General features: G+C 48.4%; 2 protein-coding genes and 1 long non-coding RNA gene across 5 annotated transcripts; 1 reads left to right on the top strand and 2 right to left on the bottom strand.

Moving 5' to 3' along the window:
* Positions 1 to 3,002: 3,002 nt before the first annotated feature.
* On the bottom strand, positions 3,003 to 10,875 carry PIGO (phosphatidylinositol glycan anchor biosynthesis class O). 3 transcript variants are annotated; one of them, XM_058695018.1, is made up of 11 exons: positions 10,759 to 10,875; positions 9,471 to 10,010; positions 8,699 to 8,842; positions 8,389 to 8,512; positions 7,910 to 8,069; positions 7,524 to 7,703; positions 5,487 to 7,014; positions 4,658 to 4,864; positions 4,226 to 4,440; positions 3,543 to 3,613; positions 3,003 to 3,390 (listed from the first exon to the last, which is right to left on the bottom strand). In XM_058695018.1, the coding sequence occupies exons 2-11, from the start codon at positions 10,006 to 10,008 to the stop codon at positions 3,261 to 3,263; spliced, it is 3,297 nt and encodes a 1,098-aa protein (XP_058551001.1). In that variant the 5' UTR covers positions 10,009 to 10,010; positions 10,759 to 10,875; the 3' UTR covers positions 3,003 to 3,260. The 3 variants fall into 3 exon arrangements, with proteins under 3 accessions (XP_058551001.1, XP_058550999.1, XP_058550998.1); XM_058695016.1 differs by having other exon boundaries at positions 10,547 to 10,785; XM_058695015.1 differs by having other exon boundaries at positions 9,471 to 10,785.
* On the top strand, positions 4,754 to 5,609 carry LOC131491731 (uncharacterized). Its single transcript, XR_009251625.1, has 2 exons — positions 4,754 to 4,854; positions 5,406 to 5,609. It is a non-coding gene; the product is annotated as an uncharacterized LOC131491731 (long non-coding RNA).
* A 3,715-nt stretch (positions 10,876 to 14,590) lies between the features above and the next one.
* Positions 14,591 to 17,919, bottom strand: STOML2 (stomatin like 2). Its single transcript, XM_058695012.1, has 10 exons — positions 17,773 to 17,919; positions 17,394 to 17,531; positions 16,841 to 16,940; positions 16,644 to 16,702; positions 16,451 to 16,552; positions 16,166 to 16,300; positions 15,868 to 16,012; positions 15,670 to 15,749; positions 15,293 to 15,421; positions 14,591 to 14,871 (listed from the first exon to the last, which is right to left on the bottom strand). The coding sequence occupies exons 1-10, from the start codon at positions 17,815 to 17,817 to the stop codon at positions 14,734 to 14,736; spliced, it is 1,071 nt and encodes a 356-aa protein (XP_058550995.1). The 5' UTR covers positions 17,818 to 17,919; the 3' UTR covers positions 14,591 to 14,733.
* Positions 17,920 to 19,131: the final 1,212 nt, after the last annotated feature.

The following is a 19,131-nucleotide window of genomic DNA, read 5'->3' as shown; positions in this document are numbered from 1 at the left end:
ATCATATATCTGACAAGGGATTTCTATCTAGAATATATAAACAACGTTATAACTCAAAAGTAAAAATAAGACCCAATTAATAAACAGAGAAAAGGGGCGCCTGGGTGGCGCAGTCGGTTAAGCGTCCGACTTCAGCCAGGTCACGATCTCGCGGTCCGTGAGTTCGAGCCCCGCGTCAGGCTCTGGGCCGATGGCTCGGAGCCTGTTTCCGATTCTGTGTCTCCCTCTCTCTCTGTCCCTCCCCCGTTCATGCTCTGTCTCTCTCTGTCCCAAAAATAAATAAAAAAAAAAAATGTTGAAAAAAAAAAAATAAACAGAGAAAGGTCCTGAATGGACAGTTCTCCAATAAGCATAAGAAAAATGCTCAATATCACTAGTCATCAAGGACATGCAAACCAAAAACACAATTTTTCCGTTTCACACCTGATAGGATGGTTAAATAAAAAATAGTTAATAGTAAGTAAAGGCATGAATGTGAAGAAATTGGTACCCTCATACACACTAGTAATGGGAATATTAAATGGTGCAGTGGCCTTGGAAAACAAACTGGCAGTTCTTCAAAACGTTAAACACGGATTTACAATAGGACCTAGCAATTCCACAATATACCACTAGGTATAAGTGAAAAAGAAATGAAAACTTATGTCCAAACAAAACTTGTATATGGATGGTCATAGCAGCATTATTCATAATAACCAAAAGGTGCAAAGAACCCAAATGTCCATCAATGGATGAATGAATAAACAAAATTGATATATCCATACAATGGAACATTATTTGGCTGTAAGAAAGAAATGAAATACTCATATGTACTGCAAGTGGATGAACCTTGAAAACATTAGGCTGAGTAAAAGCCAGAAAAGGCCACATATTATAACATTCCATTTATATGAAATGTCCAAAATAGGCGAATATAGTCAGAAGGCAGATTAGTGGTTGCCTCTGGTTAGGGATGGATGTAGGGAGGTTTGGAGGGTAATAGGAAAGAGTATGGAGTTTCTTTTTGGGGTGATGAAAACATTCTAAAATTAACTGTGATGATGGTTGCACAATTCTGTGAATATACAATTATTGAATTGTGCACTTTTTTTTTTTTTTTTTTTTGAGAGAGAGAGAGAGAGGGTGCGTGGTGGAAAGGCAGAGGGAGAGGGAGAGAATGAATCTTAGGCAAACTCCATGCCCGGCGCTGAGCCCAACACTGGGCTCGATCGCACAACTGTGAGATCATGACCTGAGCCGAAATTGAGTCAGATGCTTAACTGACCGACCCATCCAGGCACCCAAAATTGTGTACTTTAAATGGCTGGATTTTATGGTAAATTGTACCTCAATAAAGCTCTCTAAAACAAAACAAAACAAAACAAAACAAAACAAAACAAAACAAAACAAAACAAAAAATTTGGGCACCTGGGTGGTTCAGTTAGTTAAGCATCCAACTCTCAATTTTGGCTCAGGTCATGATCCCAGGGTGATGGGATAGAGCCCTGCAAAGAGCTCAGAGCTGAACATGGATCCTGCTTAATATTCTCTCTCCCTCTCCCTCTGCCCCTCCCCAGTTCACACACACACTCTCTCTCAGAACAAAACAAAAACAACACAACAAACAATAAGTTAGTGTGTAATGGGGTCTTTGATGTCAAGTAAGAAGCAGAAATGAGATTTTTTTTTTTCCTTGAGAGAGAGAGAGCGCACAAGCAGGGGAGAAGGGCAGAGGGGGAAGAGAATGTTAAGCAGGGGTGCTCATGGGGCTCGATACCACAACCCTGGGATCATGACCTGAGCAGAAATCAAGAGTCAGATGTTCAACTAAGCCACTCAGGTGCCCCAAGAATTTTTAACAGATCTTTCTCTAAAAGGATCTTGTGGTTAGATCAGAAGAGGAAATAGCCAATGGTACTAAGAAAAGATTTTCCTTAGGCTCCAGGGAAGGAGGCTCTCTGCAAAAAAGGAACGGGATTGGGGGAAACCTGACTAAGACAAGATGAGGGACTAGGCTCTGAAATCCTTCCCATGGGTGCTAGGGATGGGAAAGGGTCTTTTCTTCTCACAGAGGCATTGTCTGCTTATTAAATGATGCTTGGGAATAGTGTCCCCCAGATTAAGGAAAGGGAAGGGATCTTTTTCTAATTCATCTTACAGTTTTAGCTGGGGCCTAACTTCTCTTACATTATTAAATCTATTCCTGCCAGGGTTACCAATGTCCTATCCTCTAACTGCCTGAAACAGTATGAACTTATCTTTGTTTGATCTCTGTAGCATTAGAGACTATTAGCCACAATAACTCCAACTCTTCCTTTAGCTGCCACAGTGGTGAATGCCTTTACTTCACCATCACTTGTCCTGGGCATTATCAAACATCAAATCCCAGTCCTGACCCTTCTCCTCAGGGTCTTCCCCTCCCCCTCCTTTGATGGACATTTCCATGAGAATTTGCCACCAGTACTTCAATCTTACATAGTAGTGAGGTGGATGAAGAACATAAGAGACATGCATTAAATTTATAAAGTTTTGGCTCCAAGTCAGGAATAATCAATAGGACAAGATGGAATGCTATGTAAGATGGGCAATTAGGTCTGATAAATGGCAGCAAAGGTTGGAAAACTAGGGTGGCCTCCTGGCCTCCACAGAAGCAAAGGGCAAAGGGTGTTCTAGCGCGAAAGAACACAACAGAGGAGGGAATGCAACACTGTTTGGGGCTTTAGACAGTGGGTTTGTGTACTCCATGTTGCCTGTGCTTTTCAGCCATCTCTGCTATTAGCAGAAGAATTTAATAAAACATGTTACGTGGAAAAAAAAAAAAAAAAGCCGGTGGGATAACAGGAGTGATTTGGGAAGAAGTAGAAGTGAATTCAGACAACTCCAACCACTTCCCAAAAGTTTTCAGGTGTAGCCAGGTCTGCACAAGATGGCTGATGCCATCTGTGCCTCATAGGAGGGGAGAGTGACCCTCTTCCTAGTCCCTGTAGGACAGTGGGGACTCCCCCACCTCTCAAACACACATATTTACATTATTATTTTATTCTACTTTGGAGACCACCCTCCAGTCCCTTAGATGCATTCAAAGCAGCAGTTAGGGACCATGCCCCACTATGATTTTGAATTATAAAATAACGAAGTCCCAGATGTCAGTAGCTCCTGGCTGCATGGTGGTAAGAAGTGTGGCTAAGCCTCTCTTGCAGATGATCCAGCACCTGTATAGGCCAGGCGAGATTGTTCTTCAGCTCTCCCTGTGGCCACAAAGCCAGCACTTGCAGCCTAGGCTACCTCTGTTGGGCCAGAACTAGCTGCCTGAACCAGGAGCTCACAGCACCATCCACTCGCATCACCAAAGCTATGCCCAGGAAAAGTCCCACGCTGCTCACAATGAAGCCCACAGCCTCAAAAATGAACCTGCAAAGAAATGTGGAGAATTCTCAGGGGACACTGAAAGTAGATCTGGAGGCCTTTTCCCTGATGAGACAAAACCTGCCCGCCCTGATGTTCATTCTTTCATCCAAGCTTACCCACCCCAATGCCAATACTTCTCAAGCAAATCCACTCACTTGGGAGCAAACACCTTCCAGACCATGAGATGCCTGCGGAGGATGGAGGCTGCCAAGGCACAGGCCAGAATCTAAGAAAGGATACGAAAGGTCAAGTTATTTGGGAAGGGGAGAAGAAGCAGGTCAAAGGGAGAAGTGCTATAGGCCCCTATGAAGAATGGGAGGAGTAGGAAACTAGCGCATGTCAGTGAAAAAAAAACCCTAGATGAGGAATTGGGAGACCTAATTCTTTTCGTGGCCTCACCATGACTCACTGTGTGACCTTGAGCAAGCACTATCCATCTGTGCTTATACTCAGGCTCTGCCTTCCAGGGTGGAGGAAAATGTCAGAGTCACACCTTCTGCCTCTGAAGGGAAAGAAGATCCATGACCACAGCCTGGGAAAGAATCCTGGCCATCACCTCAGTTTTTCCAGTCTGTCCACTAATGGAGGAATCCCCAAATGCAACCAGCAGAGTCCAGATCTAGCTTGTAGAGAGGAAACAATCCATGACTAGGATTAAGGAGACTCAGGTCTAAGTCTCAATATAACCACTTGAGGCCACTGGCCTTGGGCAACCATTTTTCTTAACTGTACTTCAGTCAAGGCTGCCTCCTAGGGTTTTGGTGAAGTATGAAAAAAAGAATGTGATGTACACACATGAGAAAAGGTCACTAACCCTGTGATCTCTCCCTGTACCTACCTGAATACCAAGGACAAAGAGGTACTTGAGGCCCAGCTGCAGCAGTGCTGCATTGAAGTGATGAGGCGCATCCCGGAGCCGCATCTCCATCAGTGGCTCCTCCTCCTCCTCAGGCTTGACTCTGGATTCAGTTTCATTCCCTAGGGGCTGCCACTTCTTCCGGTGTCCTTGACTCTCACATAGGAAGGGCCAGAGCAGAAGCAATGGGCAACCTACTGCCTCAGAGGAAGGCAGGACTAGAATCAATGGAGGACCCAGGGACCAGGCCACCCTGGCCCCCAACCACCCTAGTTGACTGAGGCTCCAATTACCATTGGCCAAGGGGTGCCAAAGATCCAACAAAATCACATCTCCCCACTCAAATCCAGGACTTTCTTTTCTTTCCACAAATTCAGAGTAAACAAGGGAAGCAAGAGAGGAATGAGGAGTTACCTGCAAAGAGGAGATGGGAGGCAAAGGTGTTGGCTCCCACCAGCAGAGCAGGCAGCCAGGTGGAGGAACCATGACCTTCTGGGAATCCCACGAAGGCTGCGTGCCAATGAATGGCTGGAAAGACAGGCTGGTGGCCCGTGGAGTAGAACGTCTGTGTGGCCATGAGGGCCCAGGCAGAAACTGCCTGCCATGGCACAGTAAAAGGACCTGGGGGAAGAGATATACCTTTTCACAGTCACATCCCATTCTCTAATCCATAGCCTACTGCCTCATGATCATATACTCCTACTACTTCAGTGCTATACACACACGCACGCACGCACGCACGCACACACACACACACACACTTGCACATGCCAATCATCCAACCTCTTTACATTCAACACTCTGTTATTCTAATTCCCTCTGTGGCACTAAGTCCCCGTTACTCTAAATCTGAACATTTCAACTATGATCTATCTCTTTCTCTCTCTCATATGTGCACAGCTCACTGTTGACATCACATACTCATAATTCACCACTCCCATCACTGGAAAATCAGGAAATGCACTCATGAAGATGCAGCATTTCCATAAGAAATGAGTCTTGGAAAAAAAAAAGAAAAGAAATGAGTCTTGGAGTACTCCTGTCTCTCTCCTCCATGAACCTTGCTGGCCTTGAGAGCCAGTGGGAGGGATCAATTAGCTTGGCTACAGCAGATAAGAGGACATCTGGAGAACCCTCCCAACCGTGTGAAGAATCTGAGGAGCAACACCTCCCTGAAAACAAGAGGGGCCGAAGTCACATCACTACTGTCCTTGGATGAACCAGGGCTGAGAAATGTATTTACCAGGGGTGGTGATGGATATCCCAGCAGCAAGCAGATGCAGGAGAAGGAAGCTCTGCAGAAACAGAAGCAGGAACACAAGGCTAATGCGTTCTGCATGCAAAAGCAGAAGTGGGAAGGCCAAAAGGGTGAGAGCTGTGACCATAGCAGCTGAGTAGACACTCCCCAACTGATAAGCTGCCACAGTCAAGGGGCCCTGGGATTTGGTCCTCTCTAGACGGCCCCGGAACTCCTCCTGCATATGTCGGTAGATTTGAGGAACCACATAATCCAGGTCAGCGCGAGAAGTTGGGGGGCCTGAGAAGGGAGTGAGGACAGTCCTGGTCCTTGGAGCACCTGTTGTAGCCTTCACTAGCACTGTCACAGGCCTCCAGAGCAGCAGCATGAGCCCTGAAGCGGCCAATCCTGCCACAGCCCTGGGCAGCACAACTGATGCTCCAGCAACCAGGGCCCGGAGACGTGGGGGTGCTTCATCTGCTCCTGATGCCAATGCCCAGTAAGCGGCAGTGCCTAGTACCATTAAGGGCAGCCCCCAGCGCACAAAGAGCACAGAGGGCTCAGGGCTCTTGAGGTTACTATAGCGGCGAAGCCACAGGCGCACAGCAACTAACAGGGCTACCAAAGCCCCCACACAAGCTCCATACCACAAATTCTTGGCTCGACCACCCACCATGGATGCCAAGGGACTCAGCCAGGGAGAGGAATGGCAAGCAGGTGTCTCTTCAGGGCACCGATGAAAAAGTCCAGCTAGCCTTATACATAAAAGCAACCCAACTCCAAGTCCCAGGGCATGTGTGCCATTGTGCCGTGGCAGGCCTGTTGAGGCCGAAAGGCAAAAGCGGGGTATTGTGAGAAGCTTAGGTGGCAGCAGCTTGCCCTCCCAGTGAAGTTGGGCAACCAGGAGCAAGATGAATGAGCCCAAAAGGAAGGGGGTGGCCCTGGCCTCAGCTACAACAAAACTGTCAGAGAAGAAAGCAGCAAAACGAATGAGCAGGAATAACAGAACAGGCCCAGGGATGGGCAGTAGGGCTGCCGGGGGCCTCTTGGACCCCCAGCCAGCCCACGCTTTCCACAAAAAAGGCAGGAGTGAGCCCACTGCAGCCATGGCCCCTAGGACCACTGGATCCGGCTTCAGTCCGGTAGCTGTCAGGAGTCCAGCACACACTATGGCACCAGCCAGACCATAGGCCATGGGTGTTAGGAGGAGGGGGCAGAAGTAGAAGCCTGGGGATGTTACCCACTGGGACACCAGCAAGCAAAGAAAACAGGCAGCAGCCATGAGAGCAGCACCCCCTGCCATGCGAACCAAAGAGAAACGAGCCCAAGACTCAATGCACATGGCCCGAACTCCCCGCAGGAACTGCTGCAGCTCAGTAATCACAGTCTGTAGTGCTGCCTCAGCCCCCTGGGGGCTTTGCAGAAGCCGCTGGTAGTCAGCAGAGGCCTTGGAGAAGAGGTTCTGCAGTCGATGAAGCTCCTTAATTTGAAGGTCCTGAGCAGCAGCTGAGTAGGTGTGAAGAAATCGGGATACCTGGCAAAAATGGTCAGAGGCCAAGGGAACACATCAAAGACATAAACCGGGACAGAGGCAAGGGTTAGTGTTACCAAAGCAGGTATCTGGAAAACAGGGACCCAAACTCTGTCCAAGACAGGGGGGAAGTGAGGGATAATGAAGGAGGACATGGCTATGGACAGTGGGATTAAAAATGAACAAAGGACAGGGGCGCCTGGGTGGCGCAGTCGGTTAAGCGTCCGACTTCAGCCAGGTCACGATCTCGCGGTCCGTGAGTTCGAGCCCCGCGTCGGGCTCTGGGCTGATGGCTCAGAGCCTGGAGCCTGTTTCCGATTCTGTGTCTCCCTCTCTCTCTGCCCCTCCCCCGTTCATGCTCTGTCTCTCTCTGTCCCCAAAATAAATAAAAAACGTTGAAAAAAAAAAATTAAAAAAAAAAAAAAAAAAGAACAAAGGACAATGAAGTGATCATTATGCTTCTCCCATGCCCACCCTAGCTCTATCACCTGGAAACCCAACCCATCACCTACCTGCTGGGCATTGAGATGAAGAGCTGAGGCTTGGGCCAGAGCAGAGGAGTGAGGCTGGGGGTCTTCAACCACTGAGAACAGCTCAACCATTACCTCCCCGATGTTCCCAAATGGAATGGGCAGGCCCAGCAGCAGGGCCAGCGTAGGTACAAGGTTGATTTGAGGAACTATCTCTGGCTCCTAAAGGAAAAGGAGAGGGGCCAATGGGTTCACCACAAAGCTGAGATCGGGATTTCGAATGGAAGACAGGGACCTAGGTAGGAAATGGATGGGGAATGCCCAGGGTAAAGAATTTGGGGATCTAAAGTGGAGGGATTCACAAGAATGCTGTGATCTTGATGAGGTTGAATACCAGGAGACCCGACAAAGCACACCCCAGACCTCACCTGTGGTAGGGCACTGGGAAAGAGAGCTGTGGGACTGTACAGAAAAAGTGCAGCTGAGATCTCCAGCTCACTATCCCCTCCGTGGTCCCCAGTCATGGTCATTCCATGGTCCCCAATCACCACCAGCAGTGTGTCATTCTCCAGACGATCCACAAGTCCCCTGAAGGCCAAGAAATATGTCAGGGAGTAGGAATGGATGAAGATTTTCCTTGGAGACCCATTTACCCCCAGCCATAACTTCCAACAGGAGGGCTTAGACATTTGGCAAAGAGATACCTCTTCATTCACAACCCTACTGCCCAAAGCCACATGCTGAGTCACTCAAGATGAATGAGGCTCCTAGCTTCAAAAGAAAGGCCTAGAAAAGACAGAATTCAGCAAGGAAAGAGGCTCCAAGATAAAGACTTTTTCTCTTGGGCCAATATATCCTGAGATTCTCAGACACAAACCCACTCCCCCAGCCAATAACCCACACTCACTGGATCACCTGGTCCATTTGGCTAAGTTTCTTGGCCATTTCAGGGTGGTGAGGGCCATGCTTGTGGCCACAGTGATCCACACCCAGGAAGTGAGCAATCAGCATATCCCATTCACTACTGTCCACTGTGAAAGGAAGAACACTGAGCACAGGGGACTAAGGCCACTCCTCAACCCCAGCCAGCTTTTGACAATCTATCAAGGGACATAAGCCCAGGCCACTGCACCCATGGGAGGGTCAGAATTTGTGACCTGAAGCAACCCTCCCCAGCTCCTAATCTTAGTCAGACCTGCCTCTGGCCCAATGCTCACTGGTTGGGTAGAGGTGTTCCAGGATGCCATTGTCCACTGTGTGCAGGTCTCTCACATTGAAAGATGGGAAGAAGAAAGCTTGAGAGAAAACTCCAGGAAAAAGATCTTTCCAGGTATCATCTCCCATGAAGACCACACGCCTTCCTGCAGGGACATGAGAGTGGGTCACAGCCTGAGCAGGAGTCAAGGCAGGGGTAAAAAGAAGAGGGGGGACTTTTAAAGACTCGTCAGAAATCTCAACCATGCACTCGAAGGGACAGCAATTTCATCCAACAACTCTTTATCTTTCAAGGCCTAAGATTTTCTGCCAAGAAGCTTTCCCTGTTAACCATACTTTCCCCAATAACAAGACTTTTCACTTCTTGTTTCTACAAAAGGCTCTGCTAATTCCCAATTCTTGGCTATCTTTGCTGATCTGTCTTTCCTGGGTATATGTTACATTTTCCAAATCAGCGAGTGGACAGGGCATGGACTGACTCTCTGCTTTCTCACTTGTGAGAATAACAAGATTCACATCTTCTCCTCATCTCTCCACTGCCCCTTACTGAGAGCTCCCCCTAAATAAAACCAACATTCCATGCAGACTAGAAACTCCAGAAGGACAAAGCCCAGACCCCTACTTGCTGCATGCAGGGCCCTGGTCTCTTTCTCTTCCCCTGTCCTCCCACAGCATAGTCTAGCAAGCAGCTGGACACCCAAAGTTCTGGTTCTCTGACTTCTAAAGACAAAATCTGCTAAGGTACTCTTGGACTCTAAAGAGGCCCAAACTAACCTGCACTGGCAAGCTGCTTAATGAGATTGTCTTCCACTATGGCATAGCTGGCAAAGTTACTGCCAGCATCAATAAAGGTAGGCAGTGAGCCAGTGGTGAGGGCCTTGAGGCGCTGCATGGTGGTGGTGGGGGGATCAGCCTTAGACTGGTAGAGCCTGGCATGGTGGGGCTGAATCTCCAGGATCCTCTGCAAATAGTCCAGTTTACCCAGGAAGGGCAGAGAGACAGGAGGTTCCCCAGGCCCATGTGAGCGCTGGGGCTGGGCAAAGTCAAATCGCAGAGCATCTATTAGCACCAACACAAGCCGAGAGAATCGAGAAGCCATCCAGCAGGCCCCGGGTTTCCCTTGGCTTCCCCATGGCAGGGACCCAGGGCCTGGGGGCTCTTGGCAGCTGCTATGGTTGGTGAGCTCCAAACGGGTGAGCAGGAAACCACTGGTGAAGAGGGCAATGCCAGCGTAGAAGAGGAAGCCGACCCAGGCCAGGAAGAGCAGCACTGAGATCTTCTGCATCCTGCTGGTAGCGGGCAGGGAGTTCATCACTGTGGGGTAAAGAACCAATGGATATTCTGGTCCCTCAATACAAAGCCAAGCTAGAATCACTTCCTCTTGGAAGCCTTCCAGAAGATAAACAGCCCCATAGCCAACCCAATGCAATGTTCCTGTCCACCAGTTACACCGGTGTTTCTGAAGGTGAGGTCCGCAGATTACGGGCATCAACCTGGAGCAGCCGTTTAAAATGCTGATTTCCAGGCCCCACCCCACATCTACTGAATCGGGATCTTTCGGGGTGGAGCATAGGGATTTGCACATGTACTCCAGGAGATTCTAATGATGAAAAGCACAGTCCACGAGGGAAACTTATTTCAAGTGGTACACTGCTCTCTGACAGCTCATTTCTCCGCCTCTCTCCTTGCCAATCTCAACACCCCTGGGGTGCCCAGGGCTCGCAGCGCAGGGGAACCTCGGCCGGAATGACGGCGCCGCCTGGTGGAGACCAAGAGGACCAAGGGGAGGAGTCACGCTCCGCTTCTGGAAGGCCAGGATCGCCAGGAGACCAACCAGAGTCACGACCTACCCCGCGCAGCAAAGCAGAGTCGCGGGGTCTACGGCCGGTGGGCCTCGCCGGGACCCACACGTCAGAACAGCTCTGCCTCCTCTGGTGGCTACCTGGCCATCTCCTGGGCACCCTGGCTCCGGTACTTAGCCGGCTGCGAGCTGCGGGGGATGGTTTGATTCGGGAAAAGGGATTGAGGAGTAGGGAGTAGGTTCTCGGAGACCCTGGCTCACCTTGAAAGGCGCCCGGAAGCGCAGAGGCTACGCCTGCGCACTGGTGGTACCATAGACAGACGCGGGCCGGACAGAGCGGCCCACAGGGGCCCCATCGCCATCTGCTGGCGCCTCCGAGGAGGTTCCTAAAGGAACGCAGGTCTGTAGTTTAGGGGAATTAGGGGCAAGGAACAAAGCTACAACTCAGTAAACCACTGGTCATTCTTGGTTAAGGTTAAGAGCTGGCCTTTTGGAATCAAACTTAGCTTGAATCCTAGCTCTGCCACTCACTGGCATTATTGGGCATTACCTCATCTGTAAAATAGGGATAAATAATATTTATTTTCTACTTGCTTAGCTGACACCGATAGGTTTTATTATTCCTCCTCTTCATGTCTTTCACTGGATCTTCCAACTCAATAATCCAAAAGATAATCCAATTTAAAAATGAGCAAAGGTAAGGGCATCTGGCTGGCTCAGTTGGTAGAGCATGCAACTCTTCATCTTGGGGTCATGAGTTCAAGCCCCACGTTGGGCATAGAGCCTACTTTAAAAAAATAAAAATAAGGGGTGCCTGGGTGGCTCAGTCAGTTGAGCATCTGACTCTTGGTTTTGGCTGGGGTCCTGGTCTACTGGTTCATGGGATCTAGTCCTGCATTGAGCTCTGTGCTGGCAGTGCAGAGCCTGCTTGGGATTGTCTCTCTGCCCCTCCCCTATTCCCTCCCCCCCCCCCCAAATAAATGAATAAACATTTTAAAAAGTAAATAAGTAAATAAAAATAAAATTTTTAAATGGGAAAAGGATAGGGGTGCCTGGGTGGCTCAGTTGGTTAAGTGTCCAACTCTTGATCTCAGCTTAGTTCTCGATCTCAGGGTTCTGAGTTCAAACTCTGTGTTGGGCTCCACATGTATCCTACTTAAAGAAAAAAAAATGGATCTGAATAGACATTTCTCCAAAGAAAATACACAATGACCAATTAGCACAGAAAAAGATGCTCAACATCACTAGCCATCAGGGAAATACTAGAGATACCACTTCAAACCCCACTAGGATGGCTATAATAGAAAAGACAAATAACAAGATTTGGGTGTGGAGAAATTTGAACACTGCCCTTGGGATTGTAAAATGGTGCTTTGGAAAACAGTCTGGCAATTCTTCAAAAGGTTAAACATAGAGTTACCATATGCCCCAGCAATTCCACTCGTAGATGTATACCAAAGAGAAATGAAACACATATGTTCACACAAAAACTTGCACATGACAGCTCATAGCAACAAAACAACCCAAATGGCCTTCATTGATGAAAAGATAAACAAAATATGGTATATGTGCACAATTGAATATTGTTCAGCCATAAAAAGGAATGAAGTACTGCTACATGCTATTACATGGATGAACCTTAAAAATATTGAGTGAAAGAAGACAATCACAAAATAGCATTTTATATTACTCCATTTACATGAATATGTAAAGCTAAAGGGACAGGAAGTTAGTGGGTTCCTAGGGCTAGGGAGGAGAGAGGAATGACTGCTAATGGGTATAGGGTTTTGGTGGTCGGAAAGAAATGGAGGAGAGATGATGAAAATGTTCTAAAATTGTGATGGTTGCACAACTCTAAATATACTACAAATGATTGAATTTACACTTTAAATGGGTTAATTGTAGTGTATGTGAATTACATCTCAGTAGATGTACTACTGTAAACAAAACAAAAACCCTCTGCACTGGTTTCACATTTCATAGTAAAGCCCAAGTTCTTGTAGTAGTCCTACATAGTGGCAGTAGAAGTCTATACACCAGCTCCCTCTCTGATGCATCTCGCTGCCACCTCTTTGCTTCCTTAACTCTGCTCCATCCATTGTAGCTCCATTGCTCTTCCAGTTATAAGGCAGGCAAGCTCTGCCTCAAAGCCACTACATTTAGGATCTCCAGTCAGCTCTATTCCCAGGTCGCCAAATGGGCCTTCCCCTCCTTTCCATATCTAAGCTCAAAAAAAACATCCAGAGGCTTCCTGGAACCCTCTAATGTTACAGATTACAGCCACTTCACCAAATTCCTCACATTCCTTCCTTTCTTTAATTTCTTTCATAGCACAACTCACCAGCATGTGAAATACTAAACATCTTATTAATGGTTTGTCTCTTCCAAATAGGACTTAAACTCATTGAGGGGCACCTGGCTGGCTCAGTCGGTACAGCATGTGATTTTTGATCTCACAATTGCAAGTTCAAGCCCCATGTTAGGTGTAGAAATTACTTAAAAATAAAATCTTTAAAAATAAATTTTAAAATCTTAAAGGAAAAAATTTAAGCTCATTGAGAACAGGGAATTGTTTCTCATTACTATATCCTTAGTGCCTGGCATGTATTTGAGGTTCAACAGTCATCAAATGATACACAAATTCATTACTATATCCTTAGTGCCTGGCATGTATTTGAGGTTCAACAGCCATCAAATGATACACAAATTCTAATTCAGACATATGTTGAAAAATGTCATCGCTCCACCTCCATCCCAATGGCTCCTTACTTCAGTTCAGGCCTCATCACCCTCCAGGATGGAGGTCGCCTTCTTACTGTCCTTCAGCCTCTCACCTCTCCTTCAAATACCCTGTCCACATTGCAACAGGACAGCTGGATCTAAAACACTAATATGACTACCTAAATCTTCCTAAGTCTTCATGGGAGGGCAGAAAAAACCCTTCATGGACCTCTCCCTATCCTAAAGCTAAAGTCCAAACTCTTCAGTACTCTATCTCCCTATGACTGGCTCTTGCCGTACAGTCACACCCCTAACATCCCACCCACCCTTCAGTCTCAGCAAACATCTCTGAATGTTCCAACTTCTCTGGAATCATGGGCCTTTGCAGATTCTAGTACCAAACCCTAGCCTGGTGAATGTGTTAATTTTTCTAGCCTGAGCTCAGTGGCAGGGTTGGCAACCTTGCTGCCCACAAGCTGGCATGCTCCTCCCTGCAGGATCCCTCAACCAGAATTTTCTTCCATCTTAGCACTCAGCACTTTGTATCTCTGTGTCTTCCCTGCCAACCTGATATTCTGTGAAAGCAGGAACCACTAGGTCTAAACTGCTTGTCTAGCACTGAGCTTGACACACGGTAGACATCATGTTTTTGAATGAATAAGTGTTCACAGTCCCTGGGAAACCTTTAAACACTGAGCAGTACTATCCGCCAGAATAGCTTTCTTTCCCATAAAAAATCCCCCCAGGGGTGCCCAACTGGGTCAGTCGGTAAAGCAGGCTACTTTTGATCTCGCGGTTCTGAGTTCAAGTCCCACATTAGGTGTAGAGCTTACTTTAAAAAAAAAAAAAAAAATCCCCACAGGGGCACCCAGGTGGCTCAGTCGGTTAAGAGTCCAACTTCAGCTCAGGTCATAATCTCATGGTTCATGAGTTCGAGCCCCATGTCAGGCTCTATGCTGACAGCTAAGAGCCTAGAACCTGCTTCGGATTCTGTGTCTCCGTCTCTCTCTGCCTCTCCTCCGCTCACACTTGGTGTGTATTTCTCTCAAAAATAAATAAAACATTAAATAATAATAATAAATTTAAATAAATAAATAAATAAATAATCCCCACAAATACCCGCTCAAATTTATATCCCCATAGTTAGCAAGAAGGGGGACTACACTCCCTGATAGTTCAATAGACACATGGCTTAATCCTCCACCCTATCCCAAAGCTTCTCCTGAAGACAGAAAGGATGACTTACATGAAGTTTACTCTTAGTCATGGAGGAATCAGCTCCCCAGACCTGAAAGAACTGGAGGATGGAAGTGGACATCCAAGGAAAACACTGGTGACTTTCCCAACTTCATTCCCCAATCAAAGAGGACAGTTTCTGGTTTGCCAGTGGCAAGTTTATTACATGATTAAAGTTCAAATAAAAAAATAATAACAAAATCTTGGCAGGGAAGCTAGAGCCAGAGTATGGGAATGCTGTTTCCCTGTCCCCAGCCTCCCTGGCCAAGCCCAGCTCCATTAACTCAGCTTGACTCGATCAAATTCCTCATCAAGACTTGCATCTGTGCCCTGGACATCTCTGCTGCTCCCACTGGAGACTGAATCCTGGGCCCCGGGCACTGGGGCTTTGGTGAGGGCCCCATACACACCCATGGCCTAAAAAAAGGGACAGAGAGAGCCATGAGGACACATGGCAGAAGGCATAGCCCAACCCACCAATAGCTAAAAAGAAAGTGGGGCTGGGGCCAATAAACTTATTTTTCCTTTTTATCTCTCTTGCAAGACTCAAGCTGTAGAGTCGATTCTAGGAATCGTAAAAACTACCAGAGCAGGGTTACCCTCAGAATATTGGTACAGATATATCTGCCCCCAAAAAAAGATGTCTCAAGAGCTCCCCTATCTCCAGGGGTGAGGGAGGTGTCTCATTCTTAGAAACTTATTCTCTACAGAGACTAACAGAAGGTCTAGGGCTCAGGCTACTCTGAAGGCCTCTATGGTGTCTAAGTTGTGATGGTGGTGACAGGGGTCTCAGTTTCTGGCATTGGTGTCCTGTGCTAGGTCCTCAGGGTACTCTAACCTGAGCCACCATACTGGTGACATCGCCAGGGTTGGAGGGCAGCAGGATAGTGTTGGAGTCCTTGGCCAGTTTGGAGAACGCACTGACATACTGCTCAGCCACAGTCAGCGAGGCTGCTGCATCTCCATTCTGTGGCCACAGAAAAAATCAAAGATCACAGTCTTGGAGAAGGAGATGGGTGGGTAGGTGGAGGGGAGGGGAGTAAAGAGTAGTCAGGTTCCTGGAAAGAGAATCAGATCACAATACAGATCACAATACAAGAGATCATGTAATCTGGCTCAGCGGAACCCACAAAGGCAGGAACTTCTCCCAAGAGTAGATGAGAAAACCTCTTCCAGTGTCAATTCTTGTCTCCCACCCCACCCAGGGCCTCTCACATGTTGTGTCAGAGCTGCAGCCAGGATCCGAATAGCTTCAGCCTTAGCCTTGGCCTTGGCCAGAACTGCACTGGCCTCTCCTGAGAGAAAAGAGATAGAGCTTTACTCATGAAGTCAGGGTACCTCAAAGCTCCTGTCCCAGTACCAACCCTCAAAAACCCAAGCCCTCTCCTCCCTCAGCCTCTACCCTCTGCAGACCTGCTGCCTGATTTATTTGTTCAGCCTTTTCTGCCTCGGAGGCCAGGATCTGTGCCTGCTTCTTCCCCTCTGCCACGTTGATGGCTGACTCTCGGGTCCCCTCAGACTCTAGAACTGTGGCCCGTTTCCGCCTCTCTGCCTCCACCTAGAAACCCCCAATGACCCCCATCAACAAAAACCCAGAGTAAATTCTTACACAGACCTGCAATTGTACCCATCATGACAGGGAAGGGAGTCCAAGTCCCCATGAGACTGGAGCATCCTGAAGTCCTCTTCCCCGCCCCTCCCTGGCCCCCACCTGCATCTGCATGGACTCTTTCACCCGGGGTGGCACGTGGATATCCTTGATCTCATAACGGAGGCAGCGAATGCCCCAGCAATCAGCAGCCTGATTGATGGCATCCACAATGCTAGCATTCAGGGACTCCCGCTCCTGGAGAAAGAGAGTTATAAATTCCATGGCTTCAACACACTCATCAGGGATCTAAGCTGAGAAGTGCCACTGACTGATCTTGACTCCCACAAAGGACGGAGAGTGTGAGGGAAGCATCTTCAAACAGTAACTCTGGCTCAGACCCCTTACCCGGAAGACTTTGTCCAGAGAGAGTTTGCCAAGCTCTGATCTCATGGTCGTCTGAGCTAGCTGTGTGACAGCATACTCAGGGTCCTCCACACCATAGCTTGCCTGAAAAGGGCATGGGAAGTGTAAGAAGCTCGAATGCAGGATTTTAGTGGGAAAAGCAACTTAGGAGCTGAATAAACCAAGGAGAAGATACCTTGTATGGGTCCATGATACGTAGATAAAGGACTCCATCGATTTGCAGAGTTACATTGTCTATAGGTACAGGAGCAGGAGAGAAAAGGAGGAAAATCAGGCCTCCAATTTCCGATCAGCTCTTTCTCATGAGCTCTGCATCTCCTGCAACTACATCCTAATGGTCTCAGGGCACCCGTGTCACCCTGCACCCCTCACCGAGAGTCACAGCCGACTGCTCAGGCACGTTGATGACAATTTCCTTGAGACTCTGCACGTATCGGATCCGGTCTAACACAGGGATGAGGATGTTCAAGCCCTGGGAAGAGGAGTCATGGGTCCTCAGAAGGATGGGGGTTGTAGGGTTGAGATCCAAGCTAGGCCTGGAGTGGGTATGGAATGAACATATGGAACATTCCAAGTAAAGCAGAAAGCTGGGCGTGTCAATGGTAGGGAAGTCCAAAAAGATGGGAATACAAGGCGGGACATCTGAACAAAGGGGACAGTCAAGAGAATGGGAGCCAGCAGAGTAGCAGACAACAGGAGCCGAGGGGGTAGATAGGGGAGATACCCAAGAATGGGGCTTGTGTAATGCTAGAGCAACACCCAAAGGTGGTAACATGGGTTCAGCAGCCTGGGCCCTGCCAGGTCTGGCCAGGGGAGCTGAAAGCCAAAAGTGGGCGCAGGCTCCAATGAGATCCCACCCCATCCGCCCATATCGTGAGGGAATTCGGCATCAGGGTGGCCCTGAGTGGGCAGAAGAGGTTCTCACAGGCTCCAGGATCCGGTGGAATCGGCCCATTCGCTCTACCACCCAGGCCTCTTGCTGCGGCACAAACAGTACCACGGTGTTTCGGGGCAATCCAGAGGAGGCGCGACGCGGAGCACGGCCAGAAGCCTGCACGGAGCCCTATCGAGAAGACGAGGATTAGCAGAGACCCCCAGCCGGCGGGCCACATCGCCCTTCTCGGCGCCTGTCCAGAGAGCATCTCCTTAAACCGCGACCCTAAAGGGTCCTCGGAGAGGAACTCACGTGGGTACTGTGACCTCTGACCCTAGTTCTCTCCCCAAACTTAGAATCCTGCTCCTTCCCAGGTAAGGATCCAGGTGATCTCTGGCAGGACCCTTGGAGAAGGTTCCCTCGCACTCACCCTCAGCAAAAGGGCCCCAGTGCCCCGCGCAGCGCGCGCCAGCATTTCCCACGAACACAGGACCTCCGGAACCAACGAGACGGTGAGCAGAGAGGTCACTCTAGAAAACCGGACCTGAGCCTTTCCTCCTGTATTTCCACTCCCCCAGACGTACTTCCGGCCGTCTCCGTTCTCCCGCCCCCCCCCCACCCCAACTTCAGCCAATCAGCTTTACCTGAACAGAAGCGTGTATCAAGTTGTTCCCTGGGATTTGTAGACCAGCTAGAGAAAGCACAAGGCTGAAACTTGTTCTGGTCCTCTTTGATCAAGCTCAAGATCCTGGACATGGTGACCACGGAGTCTATTTTCCGCGTGCAAGTGTCCCAGAAACACCTCCCACCGAGTTCTTTACCTCCACCCGAGACTCAGTTTACCCTTCTGAGCGTATAAACGGCTTCGTCACCATAGCGACCAAGGGATTGGCGCTCTTTGCCATGGTTGCCATAGTGACATTGTCAGGTAGTCCTGCTGTGCTGTACCCAGCCCTCCCACTGGGGACTGACCCCATTCCCGTTGCCATGGTGATTGGGCCTAACATTGCCTGGTGATTGGATTGAGATTTTCCCCTCCCCTCTTCTCCCCAGGCACCGTAGCTTTTTCTACCTCTTCCTAGTCAGTCTATCAGGCCTGGTCCCCTTACAGAGTCCAGCACATAGCCCCTACATTCAGGCTTCTCTGGATCATGTCACTCTGCACACATCCCTGATGTCTGGCACATCTTTTAAGAGACTTGCAGAATCACCCCCATTTTACATTTCAGGGCACTTAAGTTCAGAGGTGCTAAAATCGGTAACAATAGAACTAGTTTGGGTATGTAGATCCACATTCAGAGAGCTCAGCTTTTATGGCTGAACCTTTCTCACCACCCCACCCCACCCCATTATCTGAAAAGAGCAAGACCAGATCCTAAGAATCATTAGGGCCTTGCCTAAGACCTCATGGCCTCAGACCTCAGGCCCCTCTGGGAGAAAGGGCAGAGTCTGAGCTCCAGTTAGACCCTCCATCCCCATTCCCATAGTCTCCCCAACAGAAAAAGTAGGGTTTAGCTCAAGTTTCCAAACAAGAATTTATTCTTTCTTTATTGTTGTTGTTTCCTGAAAAAAAGTACCAGGTACAATTTTTTCATTTCTTTTTTCTTTCTTCTTTCTTTTTCTTTTCTTTTTTCTTTTTTCTTTTTTTGTTCAAGTTTCAAGCAATTGCTTGTTCCCCTCAGCCAGCCCCAGGAGTCAGGACTAAGGCTGGGTCAGAGTCTGGTGTGGGGAATGGGGTAGTTGGGAAATCACATGACTGAGTTTGAGGGTGCCCCTCATCCCAGCTGAG

The sequence above is a fragment of the Neofelis nebulosa genome, chromosome 12, assembly GCF_028018385.1.
Source record: "Neofelis nebulosa isolate mNeoNeb1 chromosome 12, mNeoNeb1.pri, whole genome shotgun sequence".
NCBI classification, from domain to species: domain Eukaryota; kingdom Metazoa; phylum Chordata; class Mammalia; order Carnivora; family Felidae; genus Neofelis; species Neofelis nebulosa.
This window is presented reverse-complemented; position numbering and strand designations above follow the sequence as displayed.